This window comes from Balearica regulorum, chromosome 2 (assembly GCF_011004875.1).
Source record: "Balearica regulorum gibbericeps isolate bBalReg1 chromosome 2, bBalReg1.pri, whole genome shotgun sequence".
Classification (NCBI taxonomy): domain Eukaryota; kingdom Metazoa; phylum Chordata; class Aves; order Gruiformes; family Gruidae; genus Balearica; species Balearica regulorum.
This window is the reverse complement of record NC_046185.1, coordinates 106,070,737-106,097,071: the sequence shown is the minus strand read 5'-3', so window position 1 is coordinate 106,097,071 and position 26,335 is coordinate 106,070,737. Positions and strand designations below refer to the sequence as shown.

The window sequence follows — 26,335 nt, the reverse complement described above, 5'->3', positions numbered from 1 at the left end:
GGTAATCATTCAAAAGAAAGCTACCAAGTCTCAGTCTAGCCAAAAGTATTAGTCAGCAGGTATTCATCACTCAACAGATTACACTCAAAATGCCAGGACAGTCAGAAGTTTTACTCTTTCAGGATCTTTGATCTGGCAAAATACGCTTCTTTACAAGCAGCGAGCCATTTGACAAAACCAAGCAACCTGCAAGCATACAGATAGCCATTCAAGATTTGTATGCTGGCTTTTCAGCATTATGTGACTTTCTTCAAATAATCCATTTCAGAGCAGGAAAATCTGTAAAGTTTTCAGTCTGTTTTTGCTGTTCAACCTTACAATATATACCAATATAGCCCTTCCCCTCTCCTTTCCAGCAAACGTACAATTTCCAGATGAGAACCCCCTTTTCCACAAACACATAAAACCTTATTGACAAAGCCATAGTCAGAACACACACTGTTCTTCCAAGCAAAAGCATACACAAAAGAAAGGGAACAAGAGGAAAGAGAGAACTGCCTCTTGCTAACATTCTTTCAGCAAAAATTTATAATCCCTTAATTTTGCCATTCAAACAAACCTGATGCCTCCTGCCATAAAGAGCCTAACGCCTGTATGCTTGTTTTATTTGTTAATTTTCATTACACACAAGGCTTTAGGGCAATAAAATTGTTTATAGGCTGCAACCCTCAGCAGCAGAGAAACCACAAGGAATTCACAGATGTGATTACCTTCTTCCAAGTTAAAAGCATTACTTCAGAAACATCAGCATATAAAATCGGTTGAATTGCTGAAGAATGAACATACCTCGGTTTGTCCACCAGCCAACTCTCCAGAAGAACTGTTGTCAGCCTGGCTTAAACAAAGGGTTGCTTTAATTAGTGAAATATTACTAACTGACAGGGCAAATTCCAAAAATACTTCACTACAATTAGAAACCTTCCCCCCCCCCCCCATTAAAACTTTTTTTAAATAGCATTTAACCCCTACATGGCCACATGGGTGTGCTCTAAGTATATCCATTTCTCCTCTGTACATCAATTAGCAGTTAAGTAAGCAATAAAAATGTTTCCAAAAGCATCTGAAAAAGCTTGTCAATATTATTACCACAGGATCAAGGCAATATTTCATTGCAGTCCCATTTCAGATCCCACTGGGACTGAAGCTCTTCCAGCCTAGCTCTGCATTGAGCTTAATGCAGGGGGGAGATAAAGAAAAGCAAACTGCCAAACGACTGTTCAAATCAGTTTTCAGTTCAGGTTAAGTTCAATGCACAGCTTATTACTATACTGACTGTAGCTGTCACCTTCCCCTAGCCGCAATTAATTTTCCATCTTTTCACTTTCTAGAAACTGTTCAGTTATTCTTTCACCACCTTGAGCAACATAACAGGTCACAGTTCACGATGCGCCCATGAGACTCCAACCTGTCCCCATGCAGTCACCAGCATGTTTTGTTTATGCTTAGCAACTTGAACTATGGAAATCAAAATAAAAAATTACTGCTGACAGAATAGGTAGTAAGACACCAATACCAGTGCAGATCTTTTTAAACAAAGAAATATCATTTTGCATGCAAATAAAGAGTGGAGCTTAGTATTTTTTTCTTAGAACAAGTGATAAAATCCTTTAAAGTTAAGCCAAACCAAACACAGGGATTTAGTAACCTGAACTACTGTAGTCTATATGCTCAAGTACAACAAATGAATCTTTTCCATGCAAAATATGCACATACACACAAGATATTAATTGCATAATACCTGTACAACAACATACAGATGCCCTTTTTGTTCTTACTGCTTGCAAGTGCTGCATGTACAGACAGATGTCTTCAGACTAAGTGAAATGTCTTGTCATAATGACATTTTGCAGAAAATTTAAGATCTATTACTCTGCCTCTTTAGAGGATGGTTGTGTTTAACTGTCTCTCTGTGACTGAATGCAGTCATGGGAACATCCTCTGTGAAAAGGACTGCTTATAGACATCTCGGTTTATGTGTGGTATTACCCAAACATAAGGCTCCCTGAACTGAGATTTGGATTTGATTCAGACAACTCAGTGTTCCAGTGACACAAGCCCCAGGAAGGAAAGGTAATCCTGCAAGGTCACCTAAGTGAAAATTTCTAGCAGAATCAGATTACCTGGAATTTAAGCTTACACTTGTCCAATTCGTGCCATTCTTTATAGCAGCCATAATTTCCAAGCATTACAGTCAACACTATCTTAGCTTATAACCTACAGCAGTGCTTACTTACATCATGATCTATGCTAAGACTTCCTTTTCACTGTTAACTGATCTATCTAAATCTAGAAGCAAATATTTCCACAAAGACAGCAACATGCAATCATCCTCCAAGGACCTCCAAAGATCTTCATACGGTAAGTCCCAATATCTAACGGTTCTCAAAAACCTCATTTTTGCAGCTATCACACAGTTTTCTTTCAGTCATGCAACTTGCTTTAGTCATCAGCTTCTTTTGTTCAAGAGACATTTGTTAAGAAAGCAATTCAATTATTAGGAACCACTTTATGCTCCTGTAAAATGGTGGGATTTGTTGATTCCCCTCCCTTTATTTAAACACTACCATATCACCTATGAAGGTTAAATGCAAAACCTTTCAGACATAAAAAACCCCACGCTTTACTTGGTTTACTCAAATACAACCTCAAATACACAAACTCCAGCTAGCAGAGGCCCAGCCACCAGCAAGTGACAAAAAGTCCCCTTGAGTTTAGGGGGATTAAATCATCCCCAGAGTTTCTTTTAAAAAGGCCTCTGTGAGGTGGCTCTGAGAAGAGTCCTTGTACTCTTTCCTTCGGACCCCAAAGCAGCCAGAGTGAGCGACCAACTACAAAAGCAGAAAGATAAGGGAATAGTGTTGCATCTAATCAAAACTGAAGACAGACTGTAATTATCCATCCTGGAATGTGGCCAGACCCCATGGTCAATCACATTTATGAACAAAATTCTGTGAGACCATCAAATAATCAGAGAGAACTGCAACAGTCCAAGCCAAAGCGAGCCCCTAGAATCTTCAAATTTAAATGTATAAGCAACACAGGGAAAAATTCCACTAAATAAATACTATAAGCTTATGCCAGGACTCTGGCTATTATGTGCTGCTATTTCCTATCTTGAACAGTACTAAAATTTTCACTTGTGGCATGATATACCCTTAGAGAGATGAAAAGTTACAAACGACACATGCACACACATAAACCTTTCCAAAGTGTCTTCTGGGGTGGGGGAAGATATAGGAGATTGAATCTCTCTGTAACCTGACTATCTTACCTGCAGGATAAGCACCCAGGCAGAATTCTGAGAAAATCCAGTGTGAAGAAAATCCTGATACTTTTGGAAAACCTTGACACTTTTGGAAAACCTTGACTTAAAAGAGCAACTTGAGAGGAGGCAGGGCAATGAGTGCAACAGAACACAAGTTTAAAAATCTTTCAGAAGTTTGGTTGAGAAACAGAGCACATTTGTTATCACCAAACCCTTGTCTAATTTCAGGTCACTTAAATATATATAATCATTCCTACTCATATTTAAGATGTCTGAAGTTGAAAACACCAAGAAAACCCGATGTCGTTCATGAGAACATTTAACTATTAGGGATTACCAATGAAGAAAACTTTCCTAAACTCACTAAGGTTTCTATGCAGTATCCATGTCCTAAAGGCAACCACTCCATTATACAGTGAGGCACAGGGGAGGTTGAGAACACTACTGAGCAATTTTACTTCCCTCATTCTGCAGAATAGATGGTATTCCGGATGCAAACACAGATGGATTAGTGGACATTTCTTCAAGAATCATAACTTAAATAAGAGTTGTGTAGCCCTGCTTCCCCATCTATGTTTTTCTTGCATTTCTTCTATCTAGTCTGGAACTCCAGCTCAGCCAACAGAGAAATGTCTTCCTGCAGGCAAGAATGAACAATCTCTCCCCAATTACAGAGCCATGTGTGGGCTATGAACAATTTTTCCAAACATAAAAGGAAGGAGGGAATTTGCTATCCATATATTAACAAGCTAAAACAAGCCAACCTGCAGATGGAAAGGATCAAAGTGTCTGTTTGAGTCACCTCAAAATTAATCCCCTCCAGGAATGTTCACCACCTACCCCCCCCAACACACACACACAGACACACACTACACCCCCTCAGTCCCTCCCAGAGCAAAAAGTCAAGCTCAAAGAATGCATCTAGCTCTTTTAGATTAATATGATACTCCCCAGAATACATACACCCTCCTTTCCTCTTTGAAAGATGATGTTCTTCCCCCTTCCCCTTCATCCCCAGACATGCACATACAGATCGCTGAGACAATTTTATCCCCCATTCTCTATCAAAAATGATACTACACTTCATCAAAATTATTCACCTCAGTTTCAAGTTTGAAACAGCATCTGCATCACACAGAGATATGACTGTCCTTTCCAACTGCTAAAACAGCAAAAGTAATATTTATCATCTGTAATACAGATTCTCTGAAGCAAATTTGCTTTATAAACAGGAAAAAGTGAATGTGAGAAGCTGAAAGTATTAGGAAAAGCAAATATATGCATTATGACAGGTAGTTCTTCTAATATTTCCAGGATATTATTCACATTTGAGCTGCCACTGCTCAACTGTATTTTACACAATATCTTAGTTAGATGTCAAAAGGGCATCTGTGACGTTGAACTCTTCGACATTTTTTCCCTTAGGCAAGATGAAAACTATCATGGTTTGGAGAAGGCCTGAAAAGAGATTTTTGTTCTGCTAAACTATAGACAAAAAAAGTTACATTCTTCCCAAAAAAAACCTAAAGAAGTTTCGTTTCTACAGAAGTGTCAAAAGTCCCATTTTTCACAAAAAGCATTAGAAACAGAAAACCTAGTAGCTGATGGGGTTGGTAAGAGCTGCAAGAGTAACATTAATACAGCCAGTTCTCACCACATCAGAACACTGGCCAGATTAAGGAGCAATGCTACTGGGACTTTACAAGCATACCTATCCTGTTATCACCCACATTACATCCATCAGCTCCACTACACTGAAAAGTGTATAATTTGGGAAATTGCCATGTACAGAATAAAGTGGCTCACTGACAAGCAACATCACTTGCTCCAACAACTCATGAAACAATATGAGTTAAGTCAGGCAGCATTAATAGGAAGGAAGCGATGAACAGGGGCTTTACTTTCAAATTCCACCTGCTAAATCCATCCTTGGGCTTTGAAGTTCTCTCATTTCATTACTGCTCACAAGTTTGCCACTGCCTCCTTTACAGAGAGGTTATACACAAAATTAAATAAAAGATAGCTAAGACACAAACCATTTCAGCTACCAGCCTGCCATTTCGATCTTGGAAATGTCAAAAGCTCCCTGCCTCACCACAGATCTCTGGGGAAAACATGAACAAATAACTTTTTCCATGTAGTTGTGCACCACCTCTAAAATGGAGATACTAGGGGTTTTAAAGATTGGGATGACAATGCAACTAAGTAACTTTGAGAAGGAGTATAAGCTGTCCAGATACCACAGTAACATACAATGTAACAGATGGGAAGAAAGGTTAATATATTTGTGCATGAACATACTTGAAGTGTCAGCAGTAATCCAGTTTCACTACACTTATGAAAGAAAGCTAGCAATACAAGAGGATGTACTCAGTGGACTGCATTCTAAAATTATATCACATTTTTGGAAGCACTTCAGTGTATATAACATCAGAATTAATAGAAGAAAAGGTTTGTTTTCTTCTTCAATGAGCTACTATACTTTTCTTTCCTCTTTAGAAAGTTTCAGTCATTTGGTTAGGAAACAAATTTGTATACAACTATTCATGATTAATGAGTGATCTTGTTGCTATAACATGGGTAACTAATAGAAAACTGCACACCTTAAAAATATATTCAAGTGCAAATAACAAAGAGAAATGCAAAAGGTATCTTCAAGTACTTTACCACCTGGTATAGACCTTATAGCCAAATTATATATATAATATTATATATTATTATTATAATATTATATATTATCTTCAGATTATCTTGCTGAAGTCTGAATGTGTAAAGTTCATCTGTCATTGCCCCCTCTAATTTATTCATTACAAATACATCACCTTAAAAATTAAAACCTGATTCCTAGCAAAAGACAAATAACCAAAAGAGCCAAAACGCAATCAAGAAACACTCTTTTTAGTCCTGAAGTACAGAACAGTCTGGGTTAAATGACACATAACTCAGGTCTCAACTGTTTCATTTCTCAGGAACTCTATATTCAAAGACCTATGCAGAATGAAAACATCACCCCAGAAATGCTCTTTCCTTTCTTCTCTAGGTCTTTTCATACCACTTTTAAGCAGGAGTATTTTCATTTTTCCTCTGCTTTGCCACTGACCGCCTCTCTCTTGAATACCTTTTCTCTTGCTGAACACTGCTCAGCAATAATTACGATACCTAGGAAATTGTCTGTGCCTCACAGGAACATGCTTAAATCTGTGAAATCCTCAGTTTGTATTCTTGTAACCTCAGTCAGGTGAATTCACACTTTTCCCAATCATTAAATTTCTTCATTAACTAATGGCTCCAGCTACACCTGAAATATTTCATTATATCAGCCATATCCCACTGAAGTTGCACTCAGTCTTCATGTGAGCATAACACTTTTCTTTCAGAAAGTGCAGGACAACTTCAATTCTGAATACAGTAAAACAGAGTTACTTGAACTGAAACTCCCAAATTAGCACATGCAGCAAATTTCATGACCATTGAAAAAAGATAAAACTGGTGCCCAATTTAGTGTCAGTAAGAAATGAGTGGAGCTAGCTCACCACTCAGAACTGTCAAACGGTAGTTAATGTCTCATAGGAAGACCTTGATTTGCTCTGCACGCATGCTTCACTTCCTTCACCACTTCAAGTAGAACAAAGAGAAAAATTCTGCCTCCTTCAACACCCCCACTCTATTTTGAAATGTTTTTCCCTTCTCAGCTCCACAGGTCTTCAGAGCACTTATTCATTAGGGAACAACCACAAATAACTGTAACAGCACCCACATGGGTAAGCCAAAGCAAGTAAATTGAACAACCCAAAAATGTTAATACAGGTGATGCTCCTTCTACAAGCAAGCTGTAAAAGAAGCATTCATTTCCTTGAAAGACTTGAACAAGAAATAAATTGTTCCAGGATGCCCAGGAATGGAATAACATTGATGACACTCAGAATGGAAGCTGAAAGCAGAGGAACACAACTCAAAGCTCAGGAGTACCATCAGGAAAGAGAACCCGCATTTTCTCACTGGCAAGGGTCTGATTCTCAAGAGTGACAAAGCCCTCCAGCTCTCAGTTCTTCCTAAACTCCAAGCTTAAAAGGAAACATGAGGGCTTTCTGCCCATTAAGAGCTTGCCCACCCCTATTAGCAGAACTGCCCAGCCTCCCCAAGCAGCACACTTCACTGGGCCTCCCAGCAGGCAGAGTCCTTCCCTCCCACAGCAACAATATCCACGGCCCTGCTCTAAGCACAAGATGCACAATTCCACCTGGTTAAGCAACAACAAGCATCACCATGCAGATGATACCTGAGAACCTAAAGTTGCTTTGCAAGAGGTAGGAACAATTATTGCCTCCAAAAAGAACACAAAATGTATCCCAATAAGGCTGCGTCAAACTCTCCTACTGTCTATCATTTACATTTCAAGCTATGTTACAGATGACAATATCAGCATGAGTCAGTGACATGGAGAACATTTAACAGTAAAGTCTGCTTTGCTTCAGTCCTGCACTCCAAGCATTAGTCACTACATTCTTTAAAACAAAACCCAATCAAAACAATCTATTAAGAGGAAGAAAAGCCATTACTCACATTTCATACCAGCTCAGCCTAACCATGTTTTCCATTCAGCAGAATAATTATGTTTTCAAAAAAAATCTCACACCTGCAGGGAACACAGTTTCACTTAAAAGCACATGGATAAGGCACTAACCAGCTCAATTGGGTGCTTGTATGAAGTGTTAGTTCATTAAACTAGGGATGACAAGGTGCATTCCCATTCTCAAATGAGCACAAGCCATTAAAAAAAACCCAATCCTTAAAGATGCTTCTGATTATTTATCAGTTCCTTCTGGCAACCAGTTTCTTTAACCATACAACCACTGACTATTATGTTAAACTGGACTATGAATCAACATTTCAGTCCTGGTTTTCCCCAGAAGTACTCTACTTGCAGATTCCAGATGTCACACCTGAACACAGCCTCTTTGCCAATTAGCTCCCAAATTTTCTTTCTTGGGGAGTAGCACACTGTTTCCTGCAGGCCATAATCAAAGCTGGGGTGCCTCATGACCCTAGTCTCTAGCTTTCAGGAAAGGTCAGCTTGTTGACATACTTTATGCCCACAACATACAAAAAGAACAGCTACTATCTCTTCAGGACAGAATGAGCATCTGAATTTCAAAATAACTGAGAGTAACAGCATGCATAAATACAGGAAAATGAAAGTGTTTCAGTTACATAGAAATAAAAAGTGAAAATTGCATTTTTAAAAATTATTGTTTTCTTCAAAATACCTTTGCACAGCAAAGAAAGCAGGTATTTGACAAAAGAATACTCACAGCAAAAGCCAGAAGATTTTGGCACGCTACTCTTGTGCTTCCTGGGGGATGGAGTTCTAGCTGGCTTATGGCATAATTCCTCTAGAGATTAGTTTCTTTAAAGAGAACTACAAATCCCATGATGCACTTCATCAACTCTAAGACTAAAACCATTGTTTACAATGCCACAACTTGGAGAAAAGTCCCACACATTCCAAGGGAAGGAAAAAGAATTACTAAAAAAAATTATATGCTTCGCAAATGAAGCATATCTCATGAAGCAGCACAGAAACAAAGTAATAGATCAAAAACGCAACAATTTTAAGCCTCAAAAGGCAAGAATTCTATGGAAGAAAAGTTTCCAGCCAGAATTAAATCTATTTCTTCCCCTGCTCCATCATTAAGCACCTTGAAACATATATGTAATTTAATATAGACAGATGAATCTTAACATAAGATTCAAGCCTACACACTTAAGTATGCTTTTGTACAGCAGACAAAGGAGTTTCAGGATAGCTCCAAAATATTTTATGTAACCACAGTATAAAAGACAGAAAGAAATAAGCAAAGGAATATTGACATTGGTAAAAATACTGCAGAACGTGGAAAGCTCTCCAAATAATACAGAACAGCTGGATTCAAGCTGCAGCATGGCCACTGCTGAGAATCTGCTGAAAAGGAACACCTGCAAGGTCACAAAAAGCACAAAACATGGAACTCTCTTTTGACAATGACTACAGAATTATTGTCAGTCACTTATTTTCAGAGTCATAACTTATAAAATATGAGACTTGTCAATATTTACTCATCATGTTTTACTTACAGATAAGATGCACTTCCAGAACGGGTATATTTGAAAAATACAATTTTGCTTTCAATGAGCCATAATCAAAGAGCAAAACAGCTAAAATAGAATAGCAGATTTTTAGCATTACAGCTCAAAAAAATACAGTATTTGGACTGGACAGGAGAAAGCATAGATTAATTTTAAGAAACAGACTAATAACAATCTCAGTATTTTTACTGAAATCTACTAATCTAAAAATGTATTACTTAAAATCCAGTCTACTACTTAAAACGTACACCATCCCCCAGAGTCTGATCTTAAACACCCTGATCTATTGAAACTGTCACTGAAAACACCAGGTTTCCTAGAAGCTGCAGTAATAGGTCATAAATTGTACTTGACTTTTCGCCTCCCAAATCAAATCTGTCTCAACTGAAAATAAAACTAATTCTGAAGGCTGAGAATTGCTGATAGCTGCAAGAATAAGTGAATGACTGAAAAAAAAAAAAAAAAGCACACCTCAGGAAAGGCTTATTTTTAATTAGTGAGATACCTTGTGTTCTTAAGGAAGGGTTTTCAGAGGTTTTTCAAACACAAATTAAGTTGATTACATACTAAAATCAACAGTAATTAATTTAACCATAGACCTAGTCAGGTTCCAGGCTCTTGCTTCCTGACCATAGCAACAGGCTGTGTGTTTATGCACTAAAATCAGATAACTCCATCAAACTGAAAGGGAATAGTTTGTTATAGAAATCCAGGCTGCTGAAGTTTCTTCACATATGTGTAACTAAAGAAAAGGCAAATTACCTGTAACCTGGCAAAAGTACAATGTCAACAATTCATAAAAAAATTAGATTTGGATTGCAAACACTATTAAAAGGCTAAGATACACCAAGCAAACAAAACCTAACACATATGTTCAGGAAATCACATGTTGCCAGATGTACAAGCACACAATACCCACAAAGATATTCTTTGCTCTCATAGTTACTATTTTCAGGACACAGACTGCTAGGAAAATATCCTGTAACAAGCCACTAGCACCTATTAATCATTAAAGATAGACAAAACAAAAGCTTGCATGCAGACAAGTTGTGTTTACATGACTAATTCCTTTACAATTTGGGGAAAATTCATATAAGGCTGTGGAACACAGATCATGTCTCCCTCTTCACTAGCCCCAGGAAGGGCATCTGCCCACAGTGTGGCACAGAGCTCAACACTGCTAGAGCTAGGTGTTACAAAACCATCCCACCTCCAGAAGAAACATCTAATGGAGTAATCCATTACCTTGTGGTTGATACCAACAGCCAGGAATGCTTGAGCTATGCCTGGTCAGAGCACCTCTCAGTCTCTCCTGGTACAGCAATTCCACTTCATACTAAAGCATCGAAGTGGGTGGAGACAGTCTGCATGCATAGCATGCAAAGAGAGAAGCCCATAGGACCTCTAAGCCAGTATACTCTCATCTGATACAAAAGGCTCAGGTTCAAGCTCCTGCTCTCCTCTGCTTCTACATTGCAGATGAGCTCAAACATCCCAAACACAGTGCTACAGTATCTGTCTCTTCATGGCGCCATGAATAATGGATTATTTACTACAATGGCCTAGTCTCAGATCCCAAAACCAGCTTTTCCCCCCTCCCTCGTTCCCAGTGTGATGCCCTCAATTCTCCCCACCCTCCCAACTACAAACTTTTCTGCCCAATAGCGACATCATCTCCAGTGGCCACTACAAACCCAGCTGCTGCCCTGAAACAGGAGGACATATGCTAGCCAGCACACAGAACTGAGCTACTGACACTGCAGCTGCCAGAGGACAGGAGGAAGAGGAGGCAGCCACTTCTGCAAAGACAAGAGGCAACAGCAGCAACCTGACACTGATGAGCAGGCTGGAAGGAGGTGCAGAACACAGCACACAGCTGTCTGGGCCCTCCTCATCCCCTCCAGACAAAAGGTGGCAAGCCAGATCGAAGTGTCCCCTGGGCCACTTTCAACTGCAGCCACCTGCTGAATCACCAAAACAGAGATACAGAAACCTGAGGGTAGAAAAAAGCCTCAAAACTTATTAATTGAGATGAATATGGGTGATTAGGACACAAAAGTGTTCTAATTTGGCAATCAAGAAGTCTTGCAAAAACCTGAAGATTCTGTCTATTTTCATGCTCAAAGACAGAAGGTGCAATGTGCTTTTTTTTTTTTTGGTGCAAAAAAACACTGCTAGAGAAAAATATTTCTGCAGAGACCCTCATATCCAACAAGACAATATCATGCAAATGTAAATACCCCTCATCAAATTACACACTAGTGGCTTCTGTTTTCACCTTACCTTTGCAAATGAATTTTAGTAGTACTAACAGCAGAAAAAGGGCAAGTACAGAAAGACCTATGGAAGAAGGAAGCCAACCCATTTTACTTCAACTAAAATGACAGCTGTAAATACACTTCTACTGATCAGCAGGAATGTGCTTATAAAACATACAGTCTGAGAAATGGTAGGCAAGGAACAAGAGGGCGGGATGATACATTGAAAGTTTTACATATGGTCTAATGATTTTTTTCAACACAAGGGAAGAACTACCAATTCACTTACATTGCAGGATTCCACATTTTACCCAACTAAAATTACCTCCTTCAAGAAAGAAAAAAATAAAAATACAGCACTTTAATTGAAAGTAAAAACATATGCCTGCAGGTTGAAGTCCTGATCACTCACGCTGTCCACAAGCGTACAGCTTTCAACAAGTGGGAAGGAAAAAAAGATTACCTCAACTCTACAGTCTTCATTTCTGTTGTTAAGGCTTAAAAGATATCACCACCACCTTTCTCTTTCAGTAAATCAATGCAAGACTGATAGATTAATAAAAAAGTTAAGCTCTAGAAGTGCCTCCTGAATATCTAAACCTAATAGACTGCTCTCCAAGCACCACCATTCTCCTTCTCATTCCCCAAAATCACAAATAAATACATTCCTAAATGGATTAACCTCCTCTTTCTGTCATCCCCAAAGCCAAGAGAGTGTCTATATAGCTTAAGGAACTACAAAGACATAACAGCATCTTCCCTTGCTCTGTCTCCAAGGCTGCTTAATTTCCTCAGATCTTTTCCAGTGGAGATGCACTGGAAGCAGGCTGCATCAACACACCTGTCCATTAGATTACTGCAAATCAGTCTGTCACCTTATGCCTCAAGCAATTCATTATCTCAATTCTGCTATCACACAGGTCTGTACCCGCAGGATAATGAGATAGCAGCATGGGCAGGGAAAAAAAAAGAAAAAAGAAAGAAAGAACCTAGTCCCTGTGAAGCACGGCAATGTTAATTTCCTATTACTGGCAGATCACTACAACAGACCCTGCAGGCTATGGAAATTCTGCCTCAATACATGAAGTACAGAACAGCTATACCCTCTTTCTGAACTTACGAAGTCCTGAGTGCACAAGTCCAGTTATATTCTTAAACTATGCAAAAAAGCTAGCAACTTCAAAAGCACGGTTACATGGTGAAATATATCAATACAGGAGTCAAGTGGGGAAAAAAGGGAGAGGTGCATTACAAAGTGCATTACTATTATCACTACAGGCTCTCCCATGCTGCCATAAAGATAGTTTAAGAAAACCTCCTCACTCATTTATCAGATGTAGCTGGCAGGATGAAGAGGCAGATGAAGCACTCTACAAGCAGCTGGCAGAAGTCTCACAATCACTAGCCCTTGTTTTTACCAGAGGTCCGCTGGAAATACAACATAGCATAGAGAAAACAGTCTAGGAGGTTCCTGGAGTGTGTGGAAGATTACTTTCTGACACAGCTAGTAAGTGAGCCTACCAGGGAAGGCACCTCGCTCAACCTGCTGTTTACAAACAGAGAAGGACTGGTGGGAGATGTGGTGGTCAGAGGCTGTCTTGGTCTTAGCAACCATGAAATGATAAGAGTTTTCGATTCACGGCAACGTAAGGTGGGGGGGGGTCAGCAAAACCACTACCATGGACTTCCAGAGGGCAGACTTTGGCCTGCTCAGGACACTGGTTGAGAAAGTCCCTCGGGAGACAGTTCTGAAGGGCAAAGGGGTCCAGGAAGGCTGGGCATTCTTAAACAAGGAAGTCTTAAAGGCACAGGAGCAAGCCATCCCCATGTGCCGCAAGATGAACTGGCAGCGAAGACGACCGGCCTGGCTGAACAGGGAGCTTTGGCTGGGACTCAGGAAAAAAAAGGAGAGTCTATCACTCTTGAAAGAGGGGGCAGGCAACTCAAGAAGAATACAGGGATCTCCTTAGGTCATGCAGACAGAAAATTAGAAAGGCAAAACCCCAGCTAGAACTCAATCTGGCCACTGTTATAAGGGATAACAAAAAATGTTTTTACAAATACATTAACAACAAAAAGAGAGCTAAGGAGAATCTCCATCCTTTATTGGATGCAGAGGGGAACATGGCTACCAAGGATGGCGAAAAGGCTGAGGTACTTAATGCCGTCTTTGCCTCAGTCTTTAACAGTCAGACCAGTTGTCCCCAGGGCATCAGCCCCCTGAGCTGGGGGGAGAGCAGAATAAACCCCCCATAATACAGGAGGAAGCAGTTAATGACCTGCTACGTCACCTGGACACTCATAAGTCTAAGGAGCCAGATGGGATCCACCTGAGAGTACTGAGGGAGCTGGTGGAAGAGCTTGCCAAGCCACTCTCCATCATTTATCAACAGTCCTGGTTAACAGGGGAGGTCCCAGATGACTGGCAGCTTGCCAATGTGACACTCATCTACAAGAAGAGCCAGAAGAAGGATCCAGGGAACTACAGGCCTGTCAGCGTGACCTTGGTACCGGGGAAGATACGGAGCAGTTCACCTTGTGTGCGCTCACCAGGCATGTGCAGGACAACCAGGGGATCAGGCCCAGCCAGCATGGGTTCATGAAAGGCAGATCCTGCTTGACCAACCTGATCTCCTTCTGTGACCAGGTGACCTGCCTAGTGGATGAGGGAAAGGCTGTGGGTGTTATCTGCCTGGACTTTAGTAAAGCCTTTGATAATGTCTCCCACAGCACTCTCCTAGAGAAGCTGGCAGCTCATGGCTTAGACAGGTGTACTCTTCGCTGAGTAAAAAACCGGCTGGACGGCCGAGCCCAGAGAGTTGTGGTGAACAGAGTTAAATCCAGTTGGCAGCCAGTCACAAGTGGTGTTCCCCAGGGCTCAGTCTTTGGGTGAGTCTCGTTTAATATCTTTATCAATGATCTGGATGAGGGGATCGAGTGCACCCTCAGTAAGTTTGCAGATGACAGCAAACTGGGTGGGAGTGTCGATCTGCTCAAGAGTAGGAAGGCTCTGCAGAGGGATCTGGACAGGCTGGATTGATGGGCTAAGGCCAACTGTATGAGGTTCAACAAGGGTCAGTGCTGGGTCCTGCACTTGGGTCACAACAACCCCAAACAACGCTACAGGCTTGGGGAAGAGAAAGGCTGGAAAGCTGCCTGGCAGAAAAGGACCTGGATGTGCTGGTTGACAGCCAGCTGAATATGAGCCAGCAATGTGCCCAGGTGGCCAAGAAGGCCAACAGCATCCTGGCTTGTATCAGAAATAGTGTGGCCAGCAGGAGTAGGGATGTGATCGTCCCCCTGTACTCGGCTCTGGTGAGCCTGTACCTCAAGTACTGTGTTCAGTTTTGGGCCCCTCAATACAAGAAGGACATTAAGCTGCTGGAGCGTGTCCAGAGGAGGGCAACAAAGCTGGTAAAGGGACTGGAGCACAAGTCTTATGAGGAGCAGCTGAGGAAACTGGAGTCATTTAGCCTGGAGAAGAGGCTGAGGGGAGACCTTATTGCTCACTGCAACTACCCGAAAGGAGGTTGTAGTGAGGTGGGTGTCGCTCTCTTCTCCTAAGTAACTAGTGAAAGGACAAGAGGAAACTGTCTCAAGTTGCATCAGGGGAGATTTAGATTGGATATTAGGAAAAATTTCTTCACTGAAAGAGTGGTCAGTCATTGGAACAGGCTGCCCAGAGAGGTGGTGGAGTCACCATCCCTGTAGGTGTTCAAAAAACATGTAGATGTGGCACTTAGGGACATGGTTTAGTGGGCATGATGGTGTTGGGTTGACGGTTGGACGTGATGATCTTAGAGGTTGTTTCCAACCTTACAGATTGTATGATTCTATGTTTATTCTGCCATTCCAAGCACTGCACTAAAAGATTAATTTTAAAAGCCAAAATGAATACAATCAAGTACACTCCCATCAAGAGTGTTAGGGGTGTTGCAAGGAGCAGGGTAGCAGACTGCACTAATCCCAGGTACAAAATACCATCTTCCAGGCTGTTTTTCTGAAACTCAGTTTTCATTCATCATCAAATGGCAGGCCTCACTTTGGGGACACTGGCTCATCAAAACTTTTAATAGCTCTGACATTTCCAGGATGCTTGCTTCCCTCCACCTTATCCTCTAGCCCTCACTAAAATAATTTGCTGCTAAACACTTACAAATACTTATGTGCAAATCCCTGTTGCAGGCCTGCTGTGTAAGAAACTATTATGCAGGGACCTAACTGATTTTCAGAGAGACTGTATAGTCACCTGGCTTCCTTCTCATCTTCCAGCCACTAAGGTACTAAGGTGAGGAGAAACAAACAAACAAAAAAGCAAAAAAAAAAGAAAGAAAAAACCCAACAAACAAAACCACACAAACAAAAAACCCCACAAAACCACCACCAACAAAAAGAGCCTGAACTACTAACTCACTCCCTGTCCCCCACCTCTCCTATCACACAAATCTTCCTTCATGGCTGGAGAGTCTCCATCAAGAGGGATTTTCCAAGAGAAGGTTCTTCAGCAATAGCTCAGGTGTGTAGTTAATACATAAAGACTCTCGGTAGGATTTGCTAACTTCTGGTTACTTTCAGCCCTGTACTTGAGTCCTCTGCATGGAAGGCACAGGAGCTGAGGTTAACTCGACCTGCAAAGGTTCTTCTTTTCCAGGCTTTATTTCTTTGTTGCTGGTCAGTCAGCCTATCCATCTCCTGTAGTGCTAAAATGGTCTGACACACCTGAATGGTAAACAACAGGAATTGCTCCACAGTACTATTTCACGCAAGCAATTCATTTTAATTCTTAAACCATCAACATGAGGTAAATGAGTACCTTACTTAACATCTGGATAAACACTTCCACTGTGATTTTTGCAACTTTACTCAATGACTCAGTGTCAGAATTAGGAATCAGACTACCCTTTAAGTGCAACCTAAAATACTGCATGGGCAAAAGAGTGGCAAAGCTGTAGTTACAGCAATACATAGCATTTTTCATATCACAAGAACACAATGATAAACAGTAATGTGCAAGCTGTTTCAGAACTTTTTTTTTCTCTACCCAAAAACATAAAGCTGTAAATTTCTGACAAATTTTGTGAAAGCTGATGGATATGGCACATTCAGCACTCATTACTACGGTAGGAATTGCACTTTGTCAGTAGGTACTCAGTAAGAATCAGGAGATTCTTCCAGCGTGCGAATGAATTAACAATTTGAGTCTTCAACTGGCAGCCAGAAAAATACCACTAGAAATTCTCATTAGGAGTAAAACAGAACTCTAAGCCCTAAAATTAAATGCCTAACCAACCATTACATTTCTTGTAGTTTGTGTAGTGACTTCTAGATTAATTTCCTTGTATGCAAATGTTTGACCACATTTGGTTTTCCTTCATTACATTTATTCTGCAATTTTAGCACTGCTTGCTATTTTGGTTACCATCTCTGTTTTTGTTAAATAACAAAATGTTTAGGAGACACACAAGTAATTACACTAATAACATTTTACTCAAACAAGCCTCACCAATCTCTCCAAAATACCACCTTATTCTCTGTCATTTTAGTCATTTCCAGAAAAGGAAAGTCAGACACAGAAGAGATTAAGAAACTCTTCATCAGCTTTGTCAGACACAGAAGAAATTTCTGTATTCTTCCAATCCCCTGTACTATTATATCACTATCTCAGTGATACCACATCTTCTGCCAGCCACAGAGCTTATAGTCAGAGAGAGAGAGAAGCCTGAGGAATGGACTCACATGCCACTCTGCAAGCAGCACAGCTAGAGAAAGAACCCATAACGGGGATCTTTTGCTATGTTCCAGCTACAAATATTTTCTGCATGACCAGGAAAGAAAAGCAGGCCAAAGAAGGTAATGCCAACAGTAACGATATCGCAAAATAACACAGTTCAGTAAAACAAAGTATGAACTGCAGAAAGGTACTTTGGATTAAGACAGAGAGATTGCAAGGAACACTCGTTAAACCACTTGCATCCACTGCCTTCTCTAAATAATCATTCCCTGTGGCACATAAACATCTATGCTGAAATGGATTGTTTTAATTTAATTCATGGAAAACTCTTGGCAATGCACCACTGATTCATGAACACCTGTACATCCAACAAATCAAATGACTAATTAAGCCTTCCAATAAACATTAGTTATTAGAAGTAATCAATTTAATTACAACAAAAAAAGGGTGAAAAACTCACTACTACCAATACTTCAGAGATTCTATTTCACAGCTTCAAAGTCATCAAGAATCTCATTAGTTTCAGTAAAAGCCTCACTTGGCCTTCTATACAATAAACTTGACCAACTGCAGCAGTTTCTTTTAAAAATTAGCCAGCTTTAGACATCTGTAATCAGTCACGGTGTTGAACAGTATCCAGAAGTTTCCTATCAAGCATCACATAAAATAGACTCAGAGTTTCGTTCATACAGCTAAAGCCCTTGTGGCTCTCGCCACTGTTTCATTTCATACCTAGTAAAACATAAACACCACTATTACAAATGTAATGACTACCACCAGGCACTTCTCAACACACAAAAAATAATACACTGTTTAACATGTAAACAGCATTCCAACAAAAAACAACCGAACAAAAAAAAAAAAAAAGAGCATTTCAAATTACACAAAATGTTGTAATTATCACCTAATCATAGGCTTGGAAATGAGATAACTTGGTTGAGGCTCAACTCCTTACCACTCAGCAGACCATCCCGACTTGGGAGGATCATGGTGCTGGAGCCTGAGCTGTCCGGCCTGCACTCTTGGTCAGCACCGATACCTAAAGCTGTTTACAACCTATGCAGTTGTCAGAAGACACACAAAAATCACGAACCTCAATCCTCAGCAAGGAACACTGATGTAAGAAAAACACTGGTAAAGAACTAGAGATTTTGACCCTTCTGTAAGATGGCTAGCACTTGTAGGCAGTGATGTCAAACCACTGCCAACAGTTAGAAGCTGGGCATCGGGAGAGATCTGAGTGGGTACCAAAGACAGGACCATTTATCACAGACACCAAACAAACAGATGCGCTGCAGCGGTTTTGGGCAGTCTCAGCAGGGGCTAGCAGCAGACGGTGACCCGCAAAGCCGAGCGCGGGGCGGCTCCGCGCTGCTGGGCGCACCTCAACCCTGCACTGGGGGTTCCCTCTGCCTGGCAAGCCCACAGTTTAAGGTAACTTTCCAGAAGAGAAACGCGTGCTTTGCCGCTAAGCCGTCCGACATGGAGAGACCCAGCCGGGCCACAGAGATACGGGAGCGCCTTCCTCGCCCCTCGGCCGGATCCTGCCTGCGGACAGCGCGGCCCCCGGCGCGCCATCGCCATCCTGCCCCCCCCTACAGTAGCGCTCCGCCACCTTTGCACTCCCCGTAACACGAACCCTTGACTCTCTCCCAGTAGACGGCGTTCCCGTTTCCTCTCGCCCGGCCCGGTCCCCGCCCGGCGCGGCCCGCACCGCCAGGGACGGACAGGCAGGCCCGGGGGGCGCTCCGGCCCGTCACCGGAAACAACGCGCCCCAGGAGCGAGAGCACGGCCCCCGCGCCCAGCGGTGCTCGGCCCTACAGCCACCTCCCCTCCTCAGCCCCGCCGCGCAGACACCGTGGCCCGCCAAGGGGCCTCCCTCCCCACCGCCGGACCACCTCCGCCCCACCAGGAAGAAAGCTCCGCGCCGCCGCACCGGCCGGGCGCGCTCCCACTCCCGCGGTTCCCGACAGCCGCCCAAGTTTACCACGCATCCCCGGCTCCGCGGCAAGGCAGGGCGGCCCAACTGCAGAGCGGAGCAGCGATCCCCCTTTCCCAGCGCCGCACACACTTGTTTTTATGTCCTACAGTCCCTCCCGCCGGGGAGAAGCCTCCAGCGCCTCGATCAAGGCTGAGGAGGAGGCGGGGAACAGGCGCGTAGCACAGCTCCCGGCTCGGCGCGGGGGGGGGCGCGGGGCAGCCCCGCCGGGCCGGGCCCGCTGCGCTCACACCACCCAACTCCCCTCCTCCCCCCGGCCCTGCTACCTGGCGCGACCCAACCCCCCCCGCCCGGGATGCTTGTTGCTTGGGGGCGGGGGACTCTCCGGGCCGAGGGGATCGCCACCACCCCGTAGCGCCCTGCAAGACTGAGCTTTACCCACCTGTGCCCCGGCGGCTTTGAACTTAAGTGCAAGGCTGGGAGCCGCAGCTTTGGCACAGGAGCACCCACCTCTCTCCGGGACGGCTAGCCATAGCTGCCGGCAGAAGGGTGATCTTCACAGCCCTGGGCAGCCGCGTGCAAAGCAGCCACAGTAATGAGGCCAAAACCAGTTGGGTGCTAAGGGGCCCAAGTTTCTCAGCACAGCATCTGAGGTGCCAGGATGATCCCCAAAATCACAGATCAGCCACTGCCTAAGGCCATAGATTCCCTGTGCACATGTGTTCATGCAAGTACAGTTTCTTATTGTGCTGACGTTATGGTATTTACCGAGAATTGCATCTCCCTTGAGGTAGCTGAAGAAAGGGCAGCTCTGCACCTGGAGTTCTTGCAGGATCCACAAACCAGGCACAGTCCTCTGTACCTGCTGGATCACAGCTGCTGCTGCTGCTTGCAGAATGGGATAACTTGCACGACAAAAAAAAAGCCAAAGAGCAGGGCAGGGAGGAAATAGAGGTACTACTGTCCTTTTGCTCAGCATTTCAGAAAGCAGAGTTCTCACCCCAGATGCAAGAAATTTCATGTTCACATCCTTCCTATGGTGAAGAATTTCATCCCCAAAGTTACCCTGAAACTTAGCTGAAACAGGCATAACCTGAGGCTCATTCCTTGCATTAAAAAAAAAAATATAAATAAAATATTTACTGAAGCAAAATAGAATTTGATTAATAGTACTGTGATGCCAACCTGGATCATGCTATCAGCTGATAGCTGGAGCCTCACCTGAGAGGTGGATGCATATCACTAGAGACAAGGAAAGGATTTGAACTCTTATGACTAGAGCCCCATGTAGGGTGTCCATACTGATGTGACCTCTTTGTACCTTGCTCAAGAAACAAGCTCATGGAAGTGAATCCTAAGCAGGAATAGATACCTCACTCTATTACTCTTAGAGGCAAGATTTATGACCAGTCCATTCTAGCACTTGGCACGTCCCCTGGCTGATTTAGGCAGTACAATGGTTAGTATTTGCAAATCCTTTGCATTGAGGAGGAAGGACCCCCAAGAAACAGAGATCTCTAGAGATCTCAGAGCTGGGATTCAAAGTTCAAATCGAAGTCTGTTCTTTGCAATGCTTCATATTATGGGAATAGGAAGGCAATGACATTCAAATACAGATACGTTACTTACTGAGAGATAGTAATATAATGAAGACTGAGCAAACTAGGTCCCAGACAAACTAGGTCCCAGACATGCTTAGCATCTCACTTGGACAAGACTATATTGAATTGCTAGGAAAGCTCCAGCATATTTAGAAACCAGACATAATCAAAATCCTCTATTCATCATCACATCTTAAATCTCTTCTCCCCCTTTGTGCCAAGCAGAGAAAGAGAACACGTGTTACAAACCTTTTGGGCATATACATCTCACTGTTCTCTGAGACACAGTTTCTCTTAAACTTCCTGCTGGATCAATGCCATCTGCATGACCCCACTGTATGGCTCATGTGTCCCTAAATCAAGCCAAGAGACTCTGGGAAGGGGGTCAAGCTCTTAATCAGCAGTGCACAGGTGCACACAATCAGCACCTTCAAAGCCTCACAACATTTGGTGTTTTTCTTAAAGCCCCATCATGTGATTACCTGAAAATGTCACCAACAAAACAAAAAAAGAATTACAATCAGCTTCTAGCTTTCAAGCAAAAGTTTCAAAACCTGAACCCCAAGGAAAGAAGGCAGAAATTATTATACTTTAAAAAAACTAAACTATCATGTGATTTAGTAATCTGACACATGATTTTGAAATGCTTGCACTTTTGCTTTGCACTTCATATATATGCAGATACCAGCTCACATATTTTTACACATAAATGACACTAGCCAAAGAAAAAAAGTATTTCTTTTTGCATACCACCTGCAATACAACATGAAGACTCAATGTCAGGAGCTTCAGTATGTAGGGTTACTGCCACAGTGTTAGCATAACTGCATGTTCTTTAAATTTTATAACACATGGCTTTGAAAAACAGTATCTTCTTATATGTTTCCATCCCTAATTATCACCTCTGTATTCTGAATTCCTGCCCTCCTCGCTTTTCCTAGGAATGGGGAAAAATAGGAAGGGAGAGAGAAAATCTGTGTCTGTGTTTTAAAGAGCTTTAAATGTATTTGAACCTGCCTAGAGGTATAGCCAATGACCAAGTCAAACATTCATCTCAGATACACACTTGCTAAATCAAGTAATCTGCTGTGTGAAGTGATTTTCTAAGCTAACCTGCTAATCAAAACAGTCTTGCTTTCTACTTTATTGACACTAGAAACATTTTTAAAAATTCGAAGAATGGAGTAAGAGGAGTGATGGTAGTAACTCATACCTTTTATGCACTGGGGGTCACTTGCCCCTGATTGTGCATGGTGCTTTATTCTTACTTTATTTCTACAGAAACACCCAAATTTAAGTGATGCATAAGGTAAACAAATAAAGCTTTTAAATCAAAATGAAGAGAGACTGCTTATTCAATCATCACTGAGCTGAAACTAACCATCCACACTTGTCAGCAACCAAAAACTTGGAGAGCAAGTTATGCAGAGGTCAGGGCACAGAAAAATGATTTTCAATCCTACCTACCTGTTGCTATTTTGCTTAAATAACACAAATCCAAACCAAAACAGTATTCTTTCATGTGCATAAAATATATACAGTGATAACATATGCTATATTTATAACCACTCATAAGGCATACAGATACACATCATGTTTGTGTCAAAAGTACTTGAGCAAGGCTCCTAAAACTTGGTACAGTCTTTCAAAGCAAGCCACTTAATAAAAATTTGTAATCTGACTTCAGTGTCAGAGATCAAAAAATAATAGTTTCTTTGGAGCTACTTAAAGCTATGTTTATGTAACATAAACAGTAGCATAAGAATTTACAGTGTTTCACAAATGTCTCTCCAGCAGCTCTATATTCTGGCATGAACAACAACCACTAAATCCCAGTTTGTACTACAGGCTCCCTATTCTTCATGCAACATTTATTTTGCTGGAATATGATTTTACCTTTCATTGGTAAGGCCTCTTCCTCAGACAACAAAGACAGGCAGTAAAGTTTACCTTTCTGCTACAGTATTTTATAATGGAAGAATTGTAAAATAAGTAAAATACTTTACAGAAAAAAATATTAAAAAACCCTCCAGATGGTAATATAAGAGAATATTCAACTGATCAACCTCGATGTTCTTGAAAAGCAAAACAATCAGTTTTCTCAGAAGAAGAGAAAATGGTTCATGGATTGCTCTGCTAATACAAAAATAAATTATAATCAGTACCTCAGAGTACTGCCAAAATGTGCAGTAGTTTCCCACAGAAGCAGTTTACCAAGTTTTCTTTAAGGGACACTTTTCTATGCATCTGCAAGTTAGGCAATTCCCGTAAGCTACTGCTCTGTTTTGGAGAAGACTGCTAGGAAACTATCTTACTCAGATGATAGCTTAATCTTAACAAAAGAGACTGAGAAACAATTTCAAACTTAGCCTGAACTTCAGATCTTAAAATTATTTCCATAAGCAGTCAGTGGGGAAAAAAAAGTGCAAATTAACAGTGCCTACATTTCTACTTACAACAAGAAAAAAGCAGAGTTCTCTGGTAACTAGCTTTTATTGTTTTCTTTCATTTTCAATAAAACAAATCCTTATAGCTGCAGTGCTGTACAAGTAATAATAATCTCATTCATGTATTGTTTACAGAACTGCCCCTGCATATATCAACTATGGGCACTAAGCCACAATTTCATATATTTTCAAGCTACCACACAAACTGACCATAGTTAACTCCATGTTCTATGCTCTAGGAATCAACCCGCATGACCTGTTTTCCATCATCGACTTAGTGGTACAGAACATGGTGTTTGTGGTGGTCAAAAACCTCATGTTAAATCTGACTGATGAAACACACCAGTGGTTGTGTTACAGGTGTGGCAATGAAACATCAATCTACATTAACCTTCTGAAACATTCAATTGGTGCAAAACTAAAAGAGAAACAAAAATCTTTCTAAACCATACGAGTAACTTCAGTCCATATCCACAGTGTGCTGCAGAGAAATCTACCTTTAATCTGATTCTTATTTGGTACTCTGTTTCTTCATGAAGAATGGACAAGAATCTTGCACAGTATTTACAACATTTTCTCCTTGTACTAGTTTACCACATTTTCCTAATAAATGATTGCATTTTGCAGGTTATCAGCTTGCAAGGCAGAACTAAGGGCATGTCTGCATCGCCCACTACAGGATAGTATAGGCGTGCTGAAAAGAACCATAAAAAGTAGAAGTAGGACTATGCAATTTTAAGGTAGGCTCATTTATATTATGATATAATGAGCACTGTACATGTAATTATTCATGTAAACCAATACTTAATGCCCTGTGATATAACAAAAAATGGTTGGTACTTAATGTTACCTGATAAGCATTTTGCTATTCTCCAGTTTCCTAGAGCTGTTCCTCCTTTCTGTTTTTCTTGAAAGAACAAAAAAAAAATTAAGAAGAAACTAGTGAGAAACATTGCAATTGTCAAGTTTAAAAGTGAAATTGTGAAGGCTGCAGAAAAACCTCTAACGCATTGTATAACTGATGCTTTGTATAACATATACTAGCACTACCATACTCTGGAAAAAAATCCAACTCCAGAAGATGCTTTCAGCATAAGTATGGTGGTACTGAGTGAGGGAGTGTTACTTGATACAGAAAAAACTGGTAGGAAAGAGAACTAAATGAAAAGTAAAACAGTTGCTGCTTTTTACTGTTCTCGGAACTCAGCCAGTTCCTCCCACAGGACTCAGACAGAAGTTCCACACACAGGGATCAGTTGCACAATTCTTCAACCCTTGTGATGGGAGGCAACTATGAATCAAATGTCATGCATCATATACTCAGTGCAACGTGACTGGAAATTTAGTGCAGAGCATACAAAAATTCCTGCAACTGGCTACACAAAGTTCAAGAAAACAGAGAACCAAGAGCATGATGTTGTAACATGCCTTATCAAACCTCAGTGCATCGCTCCTTGTGTACTCTAAGCACTGGTGACCGCTTTTTTTTTTTTTTTTTTTGTGGCACAGGAGCTTCAAAATTATATATTCCTCCACCTTCCCTTCTTCACACAGTGAAACAGGGCCCAACTCAGAACAATGTCTAGAGGACTTTTTATTTTTGAGATAACAGCTCTGAGACAGAATCTGCTGTACATGTGTGCCTAACATTAATATGTATATACACTAATTATTAGTGGAGCTGGGTGGATTTCTTTAAACCAAACCAGAAAGCAAGATTTCTCCAAGCCTGTGCATAGCATCCTACCTGCCAGTTATGGTCCAGTACTATCAGTTACCAAATATCAGTGAAGCTATACAATGACTTGTAGATGAGTAGCCACAAGTTTACATGTCCACTTAGACCCTTCATGGACAGCAGGTTAGCCGCCATTTTCTAGAATATGAAGCCAGAGAACTGGGTTTTCAGGCATTAATTTGAAAATAAGATTTTTTAGACAGGAGTAGATGGAGCCACACTCTTAAACTACTATTAACAGGAAATTTATTTAACCAAGGATCTCCTTATAATTATCTCTTCTCAAGCATAGTATGCTATGTCTTTGTAATATGTAAAACCAGTGGCTGTACCCCAGTGAGCCTAAATCTTTGTCCAGTGACTCCCCTATTGCCTGGCTACCTTTTACAGCCCCACATACCATCTCCAGTTTAAGGAAGTTTCCTCTGCTTTCATTATAATGTCAGCTGTACAAAAGCATTAAGGGTTTGAATGCCTCATCTATCATTCACTTAGATTACAGGGCTGGTAGTTACTCTCCTCAGGGAATGTGATGTATTCTTTCTAATTCACAATGACACAATTTAAAGAGATCCCAAAGAGTGGAACCTAACCTGTAAAGGTACATTATGAAAGGGAGATGCAACAAGACCAATTTTTTTATAAAATATCTTCTTGTTAGTTGATGGATGTCTGCCTCCAGGGTCCAGGCACCAAATCCTGTTTCAAACTCCTGTATCCTTTTCCCTCCATACTTTATAAATCAAAAAGTCCTTTCCTCCCCACTTTCAATCATATGGAGAGAAGGGAAGACACCAATTTCAAGTCTGGCATGGGTTTATGTTGTCCAATGACTTCAGGAGAGTTGCAGTAACGTAACTGTAATCACAATGAATTAGGAAAATATCCCAAATTAGCTATAATGAAATAGAACAGAGGAACACCATTACTCTGTGTGAACAAGAGACACAAATAAGGCTATTGTATCTTCCCAGGACTTTGTTTGCAGGACAAACCAAAACTATGAGAGTTGAATGAGAAGGAGGAACATTTTAGCATAGCAGCAATTATAAAGCACAGGGGATCACATTAGCTACTTGTGCAATACGAAATCTCAGTGTAGTACCAGCCAAGAAAAATTTAGGATAGAAAACAAAAAAATCCTCTCATCGATATCTATCATAGGGATGGCGAATGTTTTAACAATTGCACTACATCTTTGGGACTCATATTGTCTCATTGTACTCCAT

General features: G+C 41.3%; 1 protein-coding gene across 3 annotated transcripts in view; it reads right to left on the bottom strand.

The window, feature by feature from the left end:
- TNS3 (tensin 3) overlaps positions 1-26,335 on the bottom strand; it is a 249,691-nt gene that overhangs the window by 192,910 nt on the left and 30,446 nt on the right. Inside the window, exon 2 of one of the 3 annotated variants that reach the window (XM_075745266.1) lies at positions 787-831. In XM_075745266.1, coding sequence (XP_075601381.1) covers positions 787-831 — 45 coding nt within the window. Of the gene's footprint in view, positions 1-786; positions 832-19,368; positions 19,528-26,335 lie in introns of those variants that run through there. The other 2 variants (XM_075745267.1, XM_075745269.1) reach the window with 2 other exon arrangements.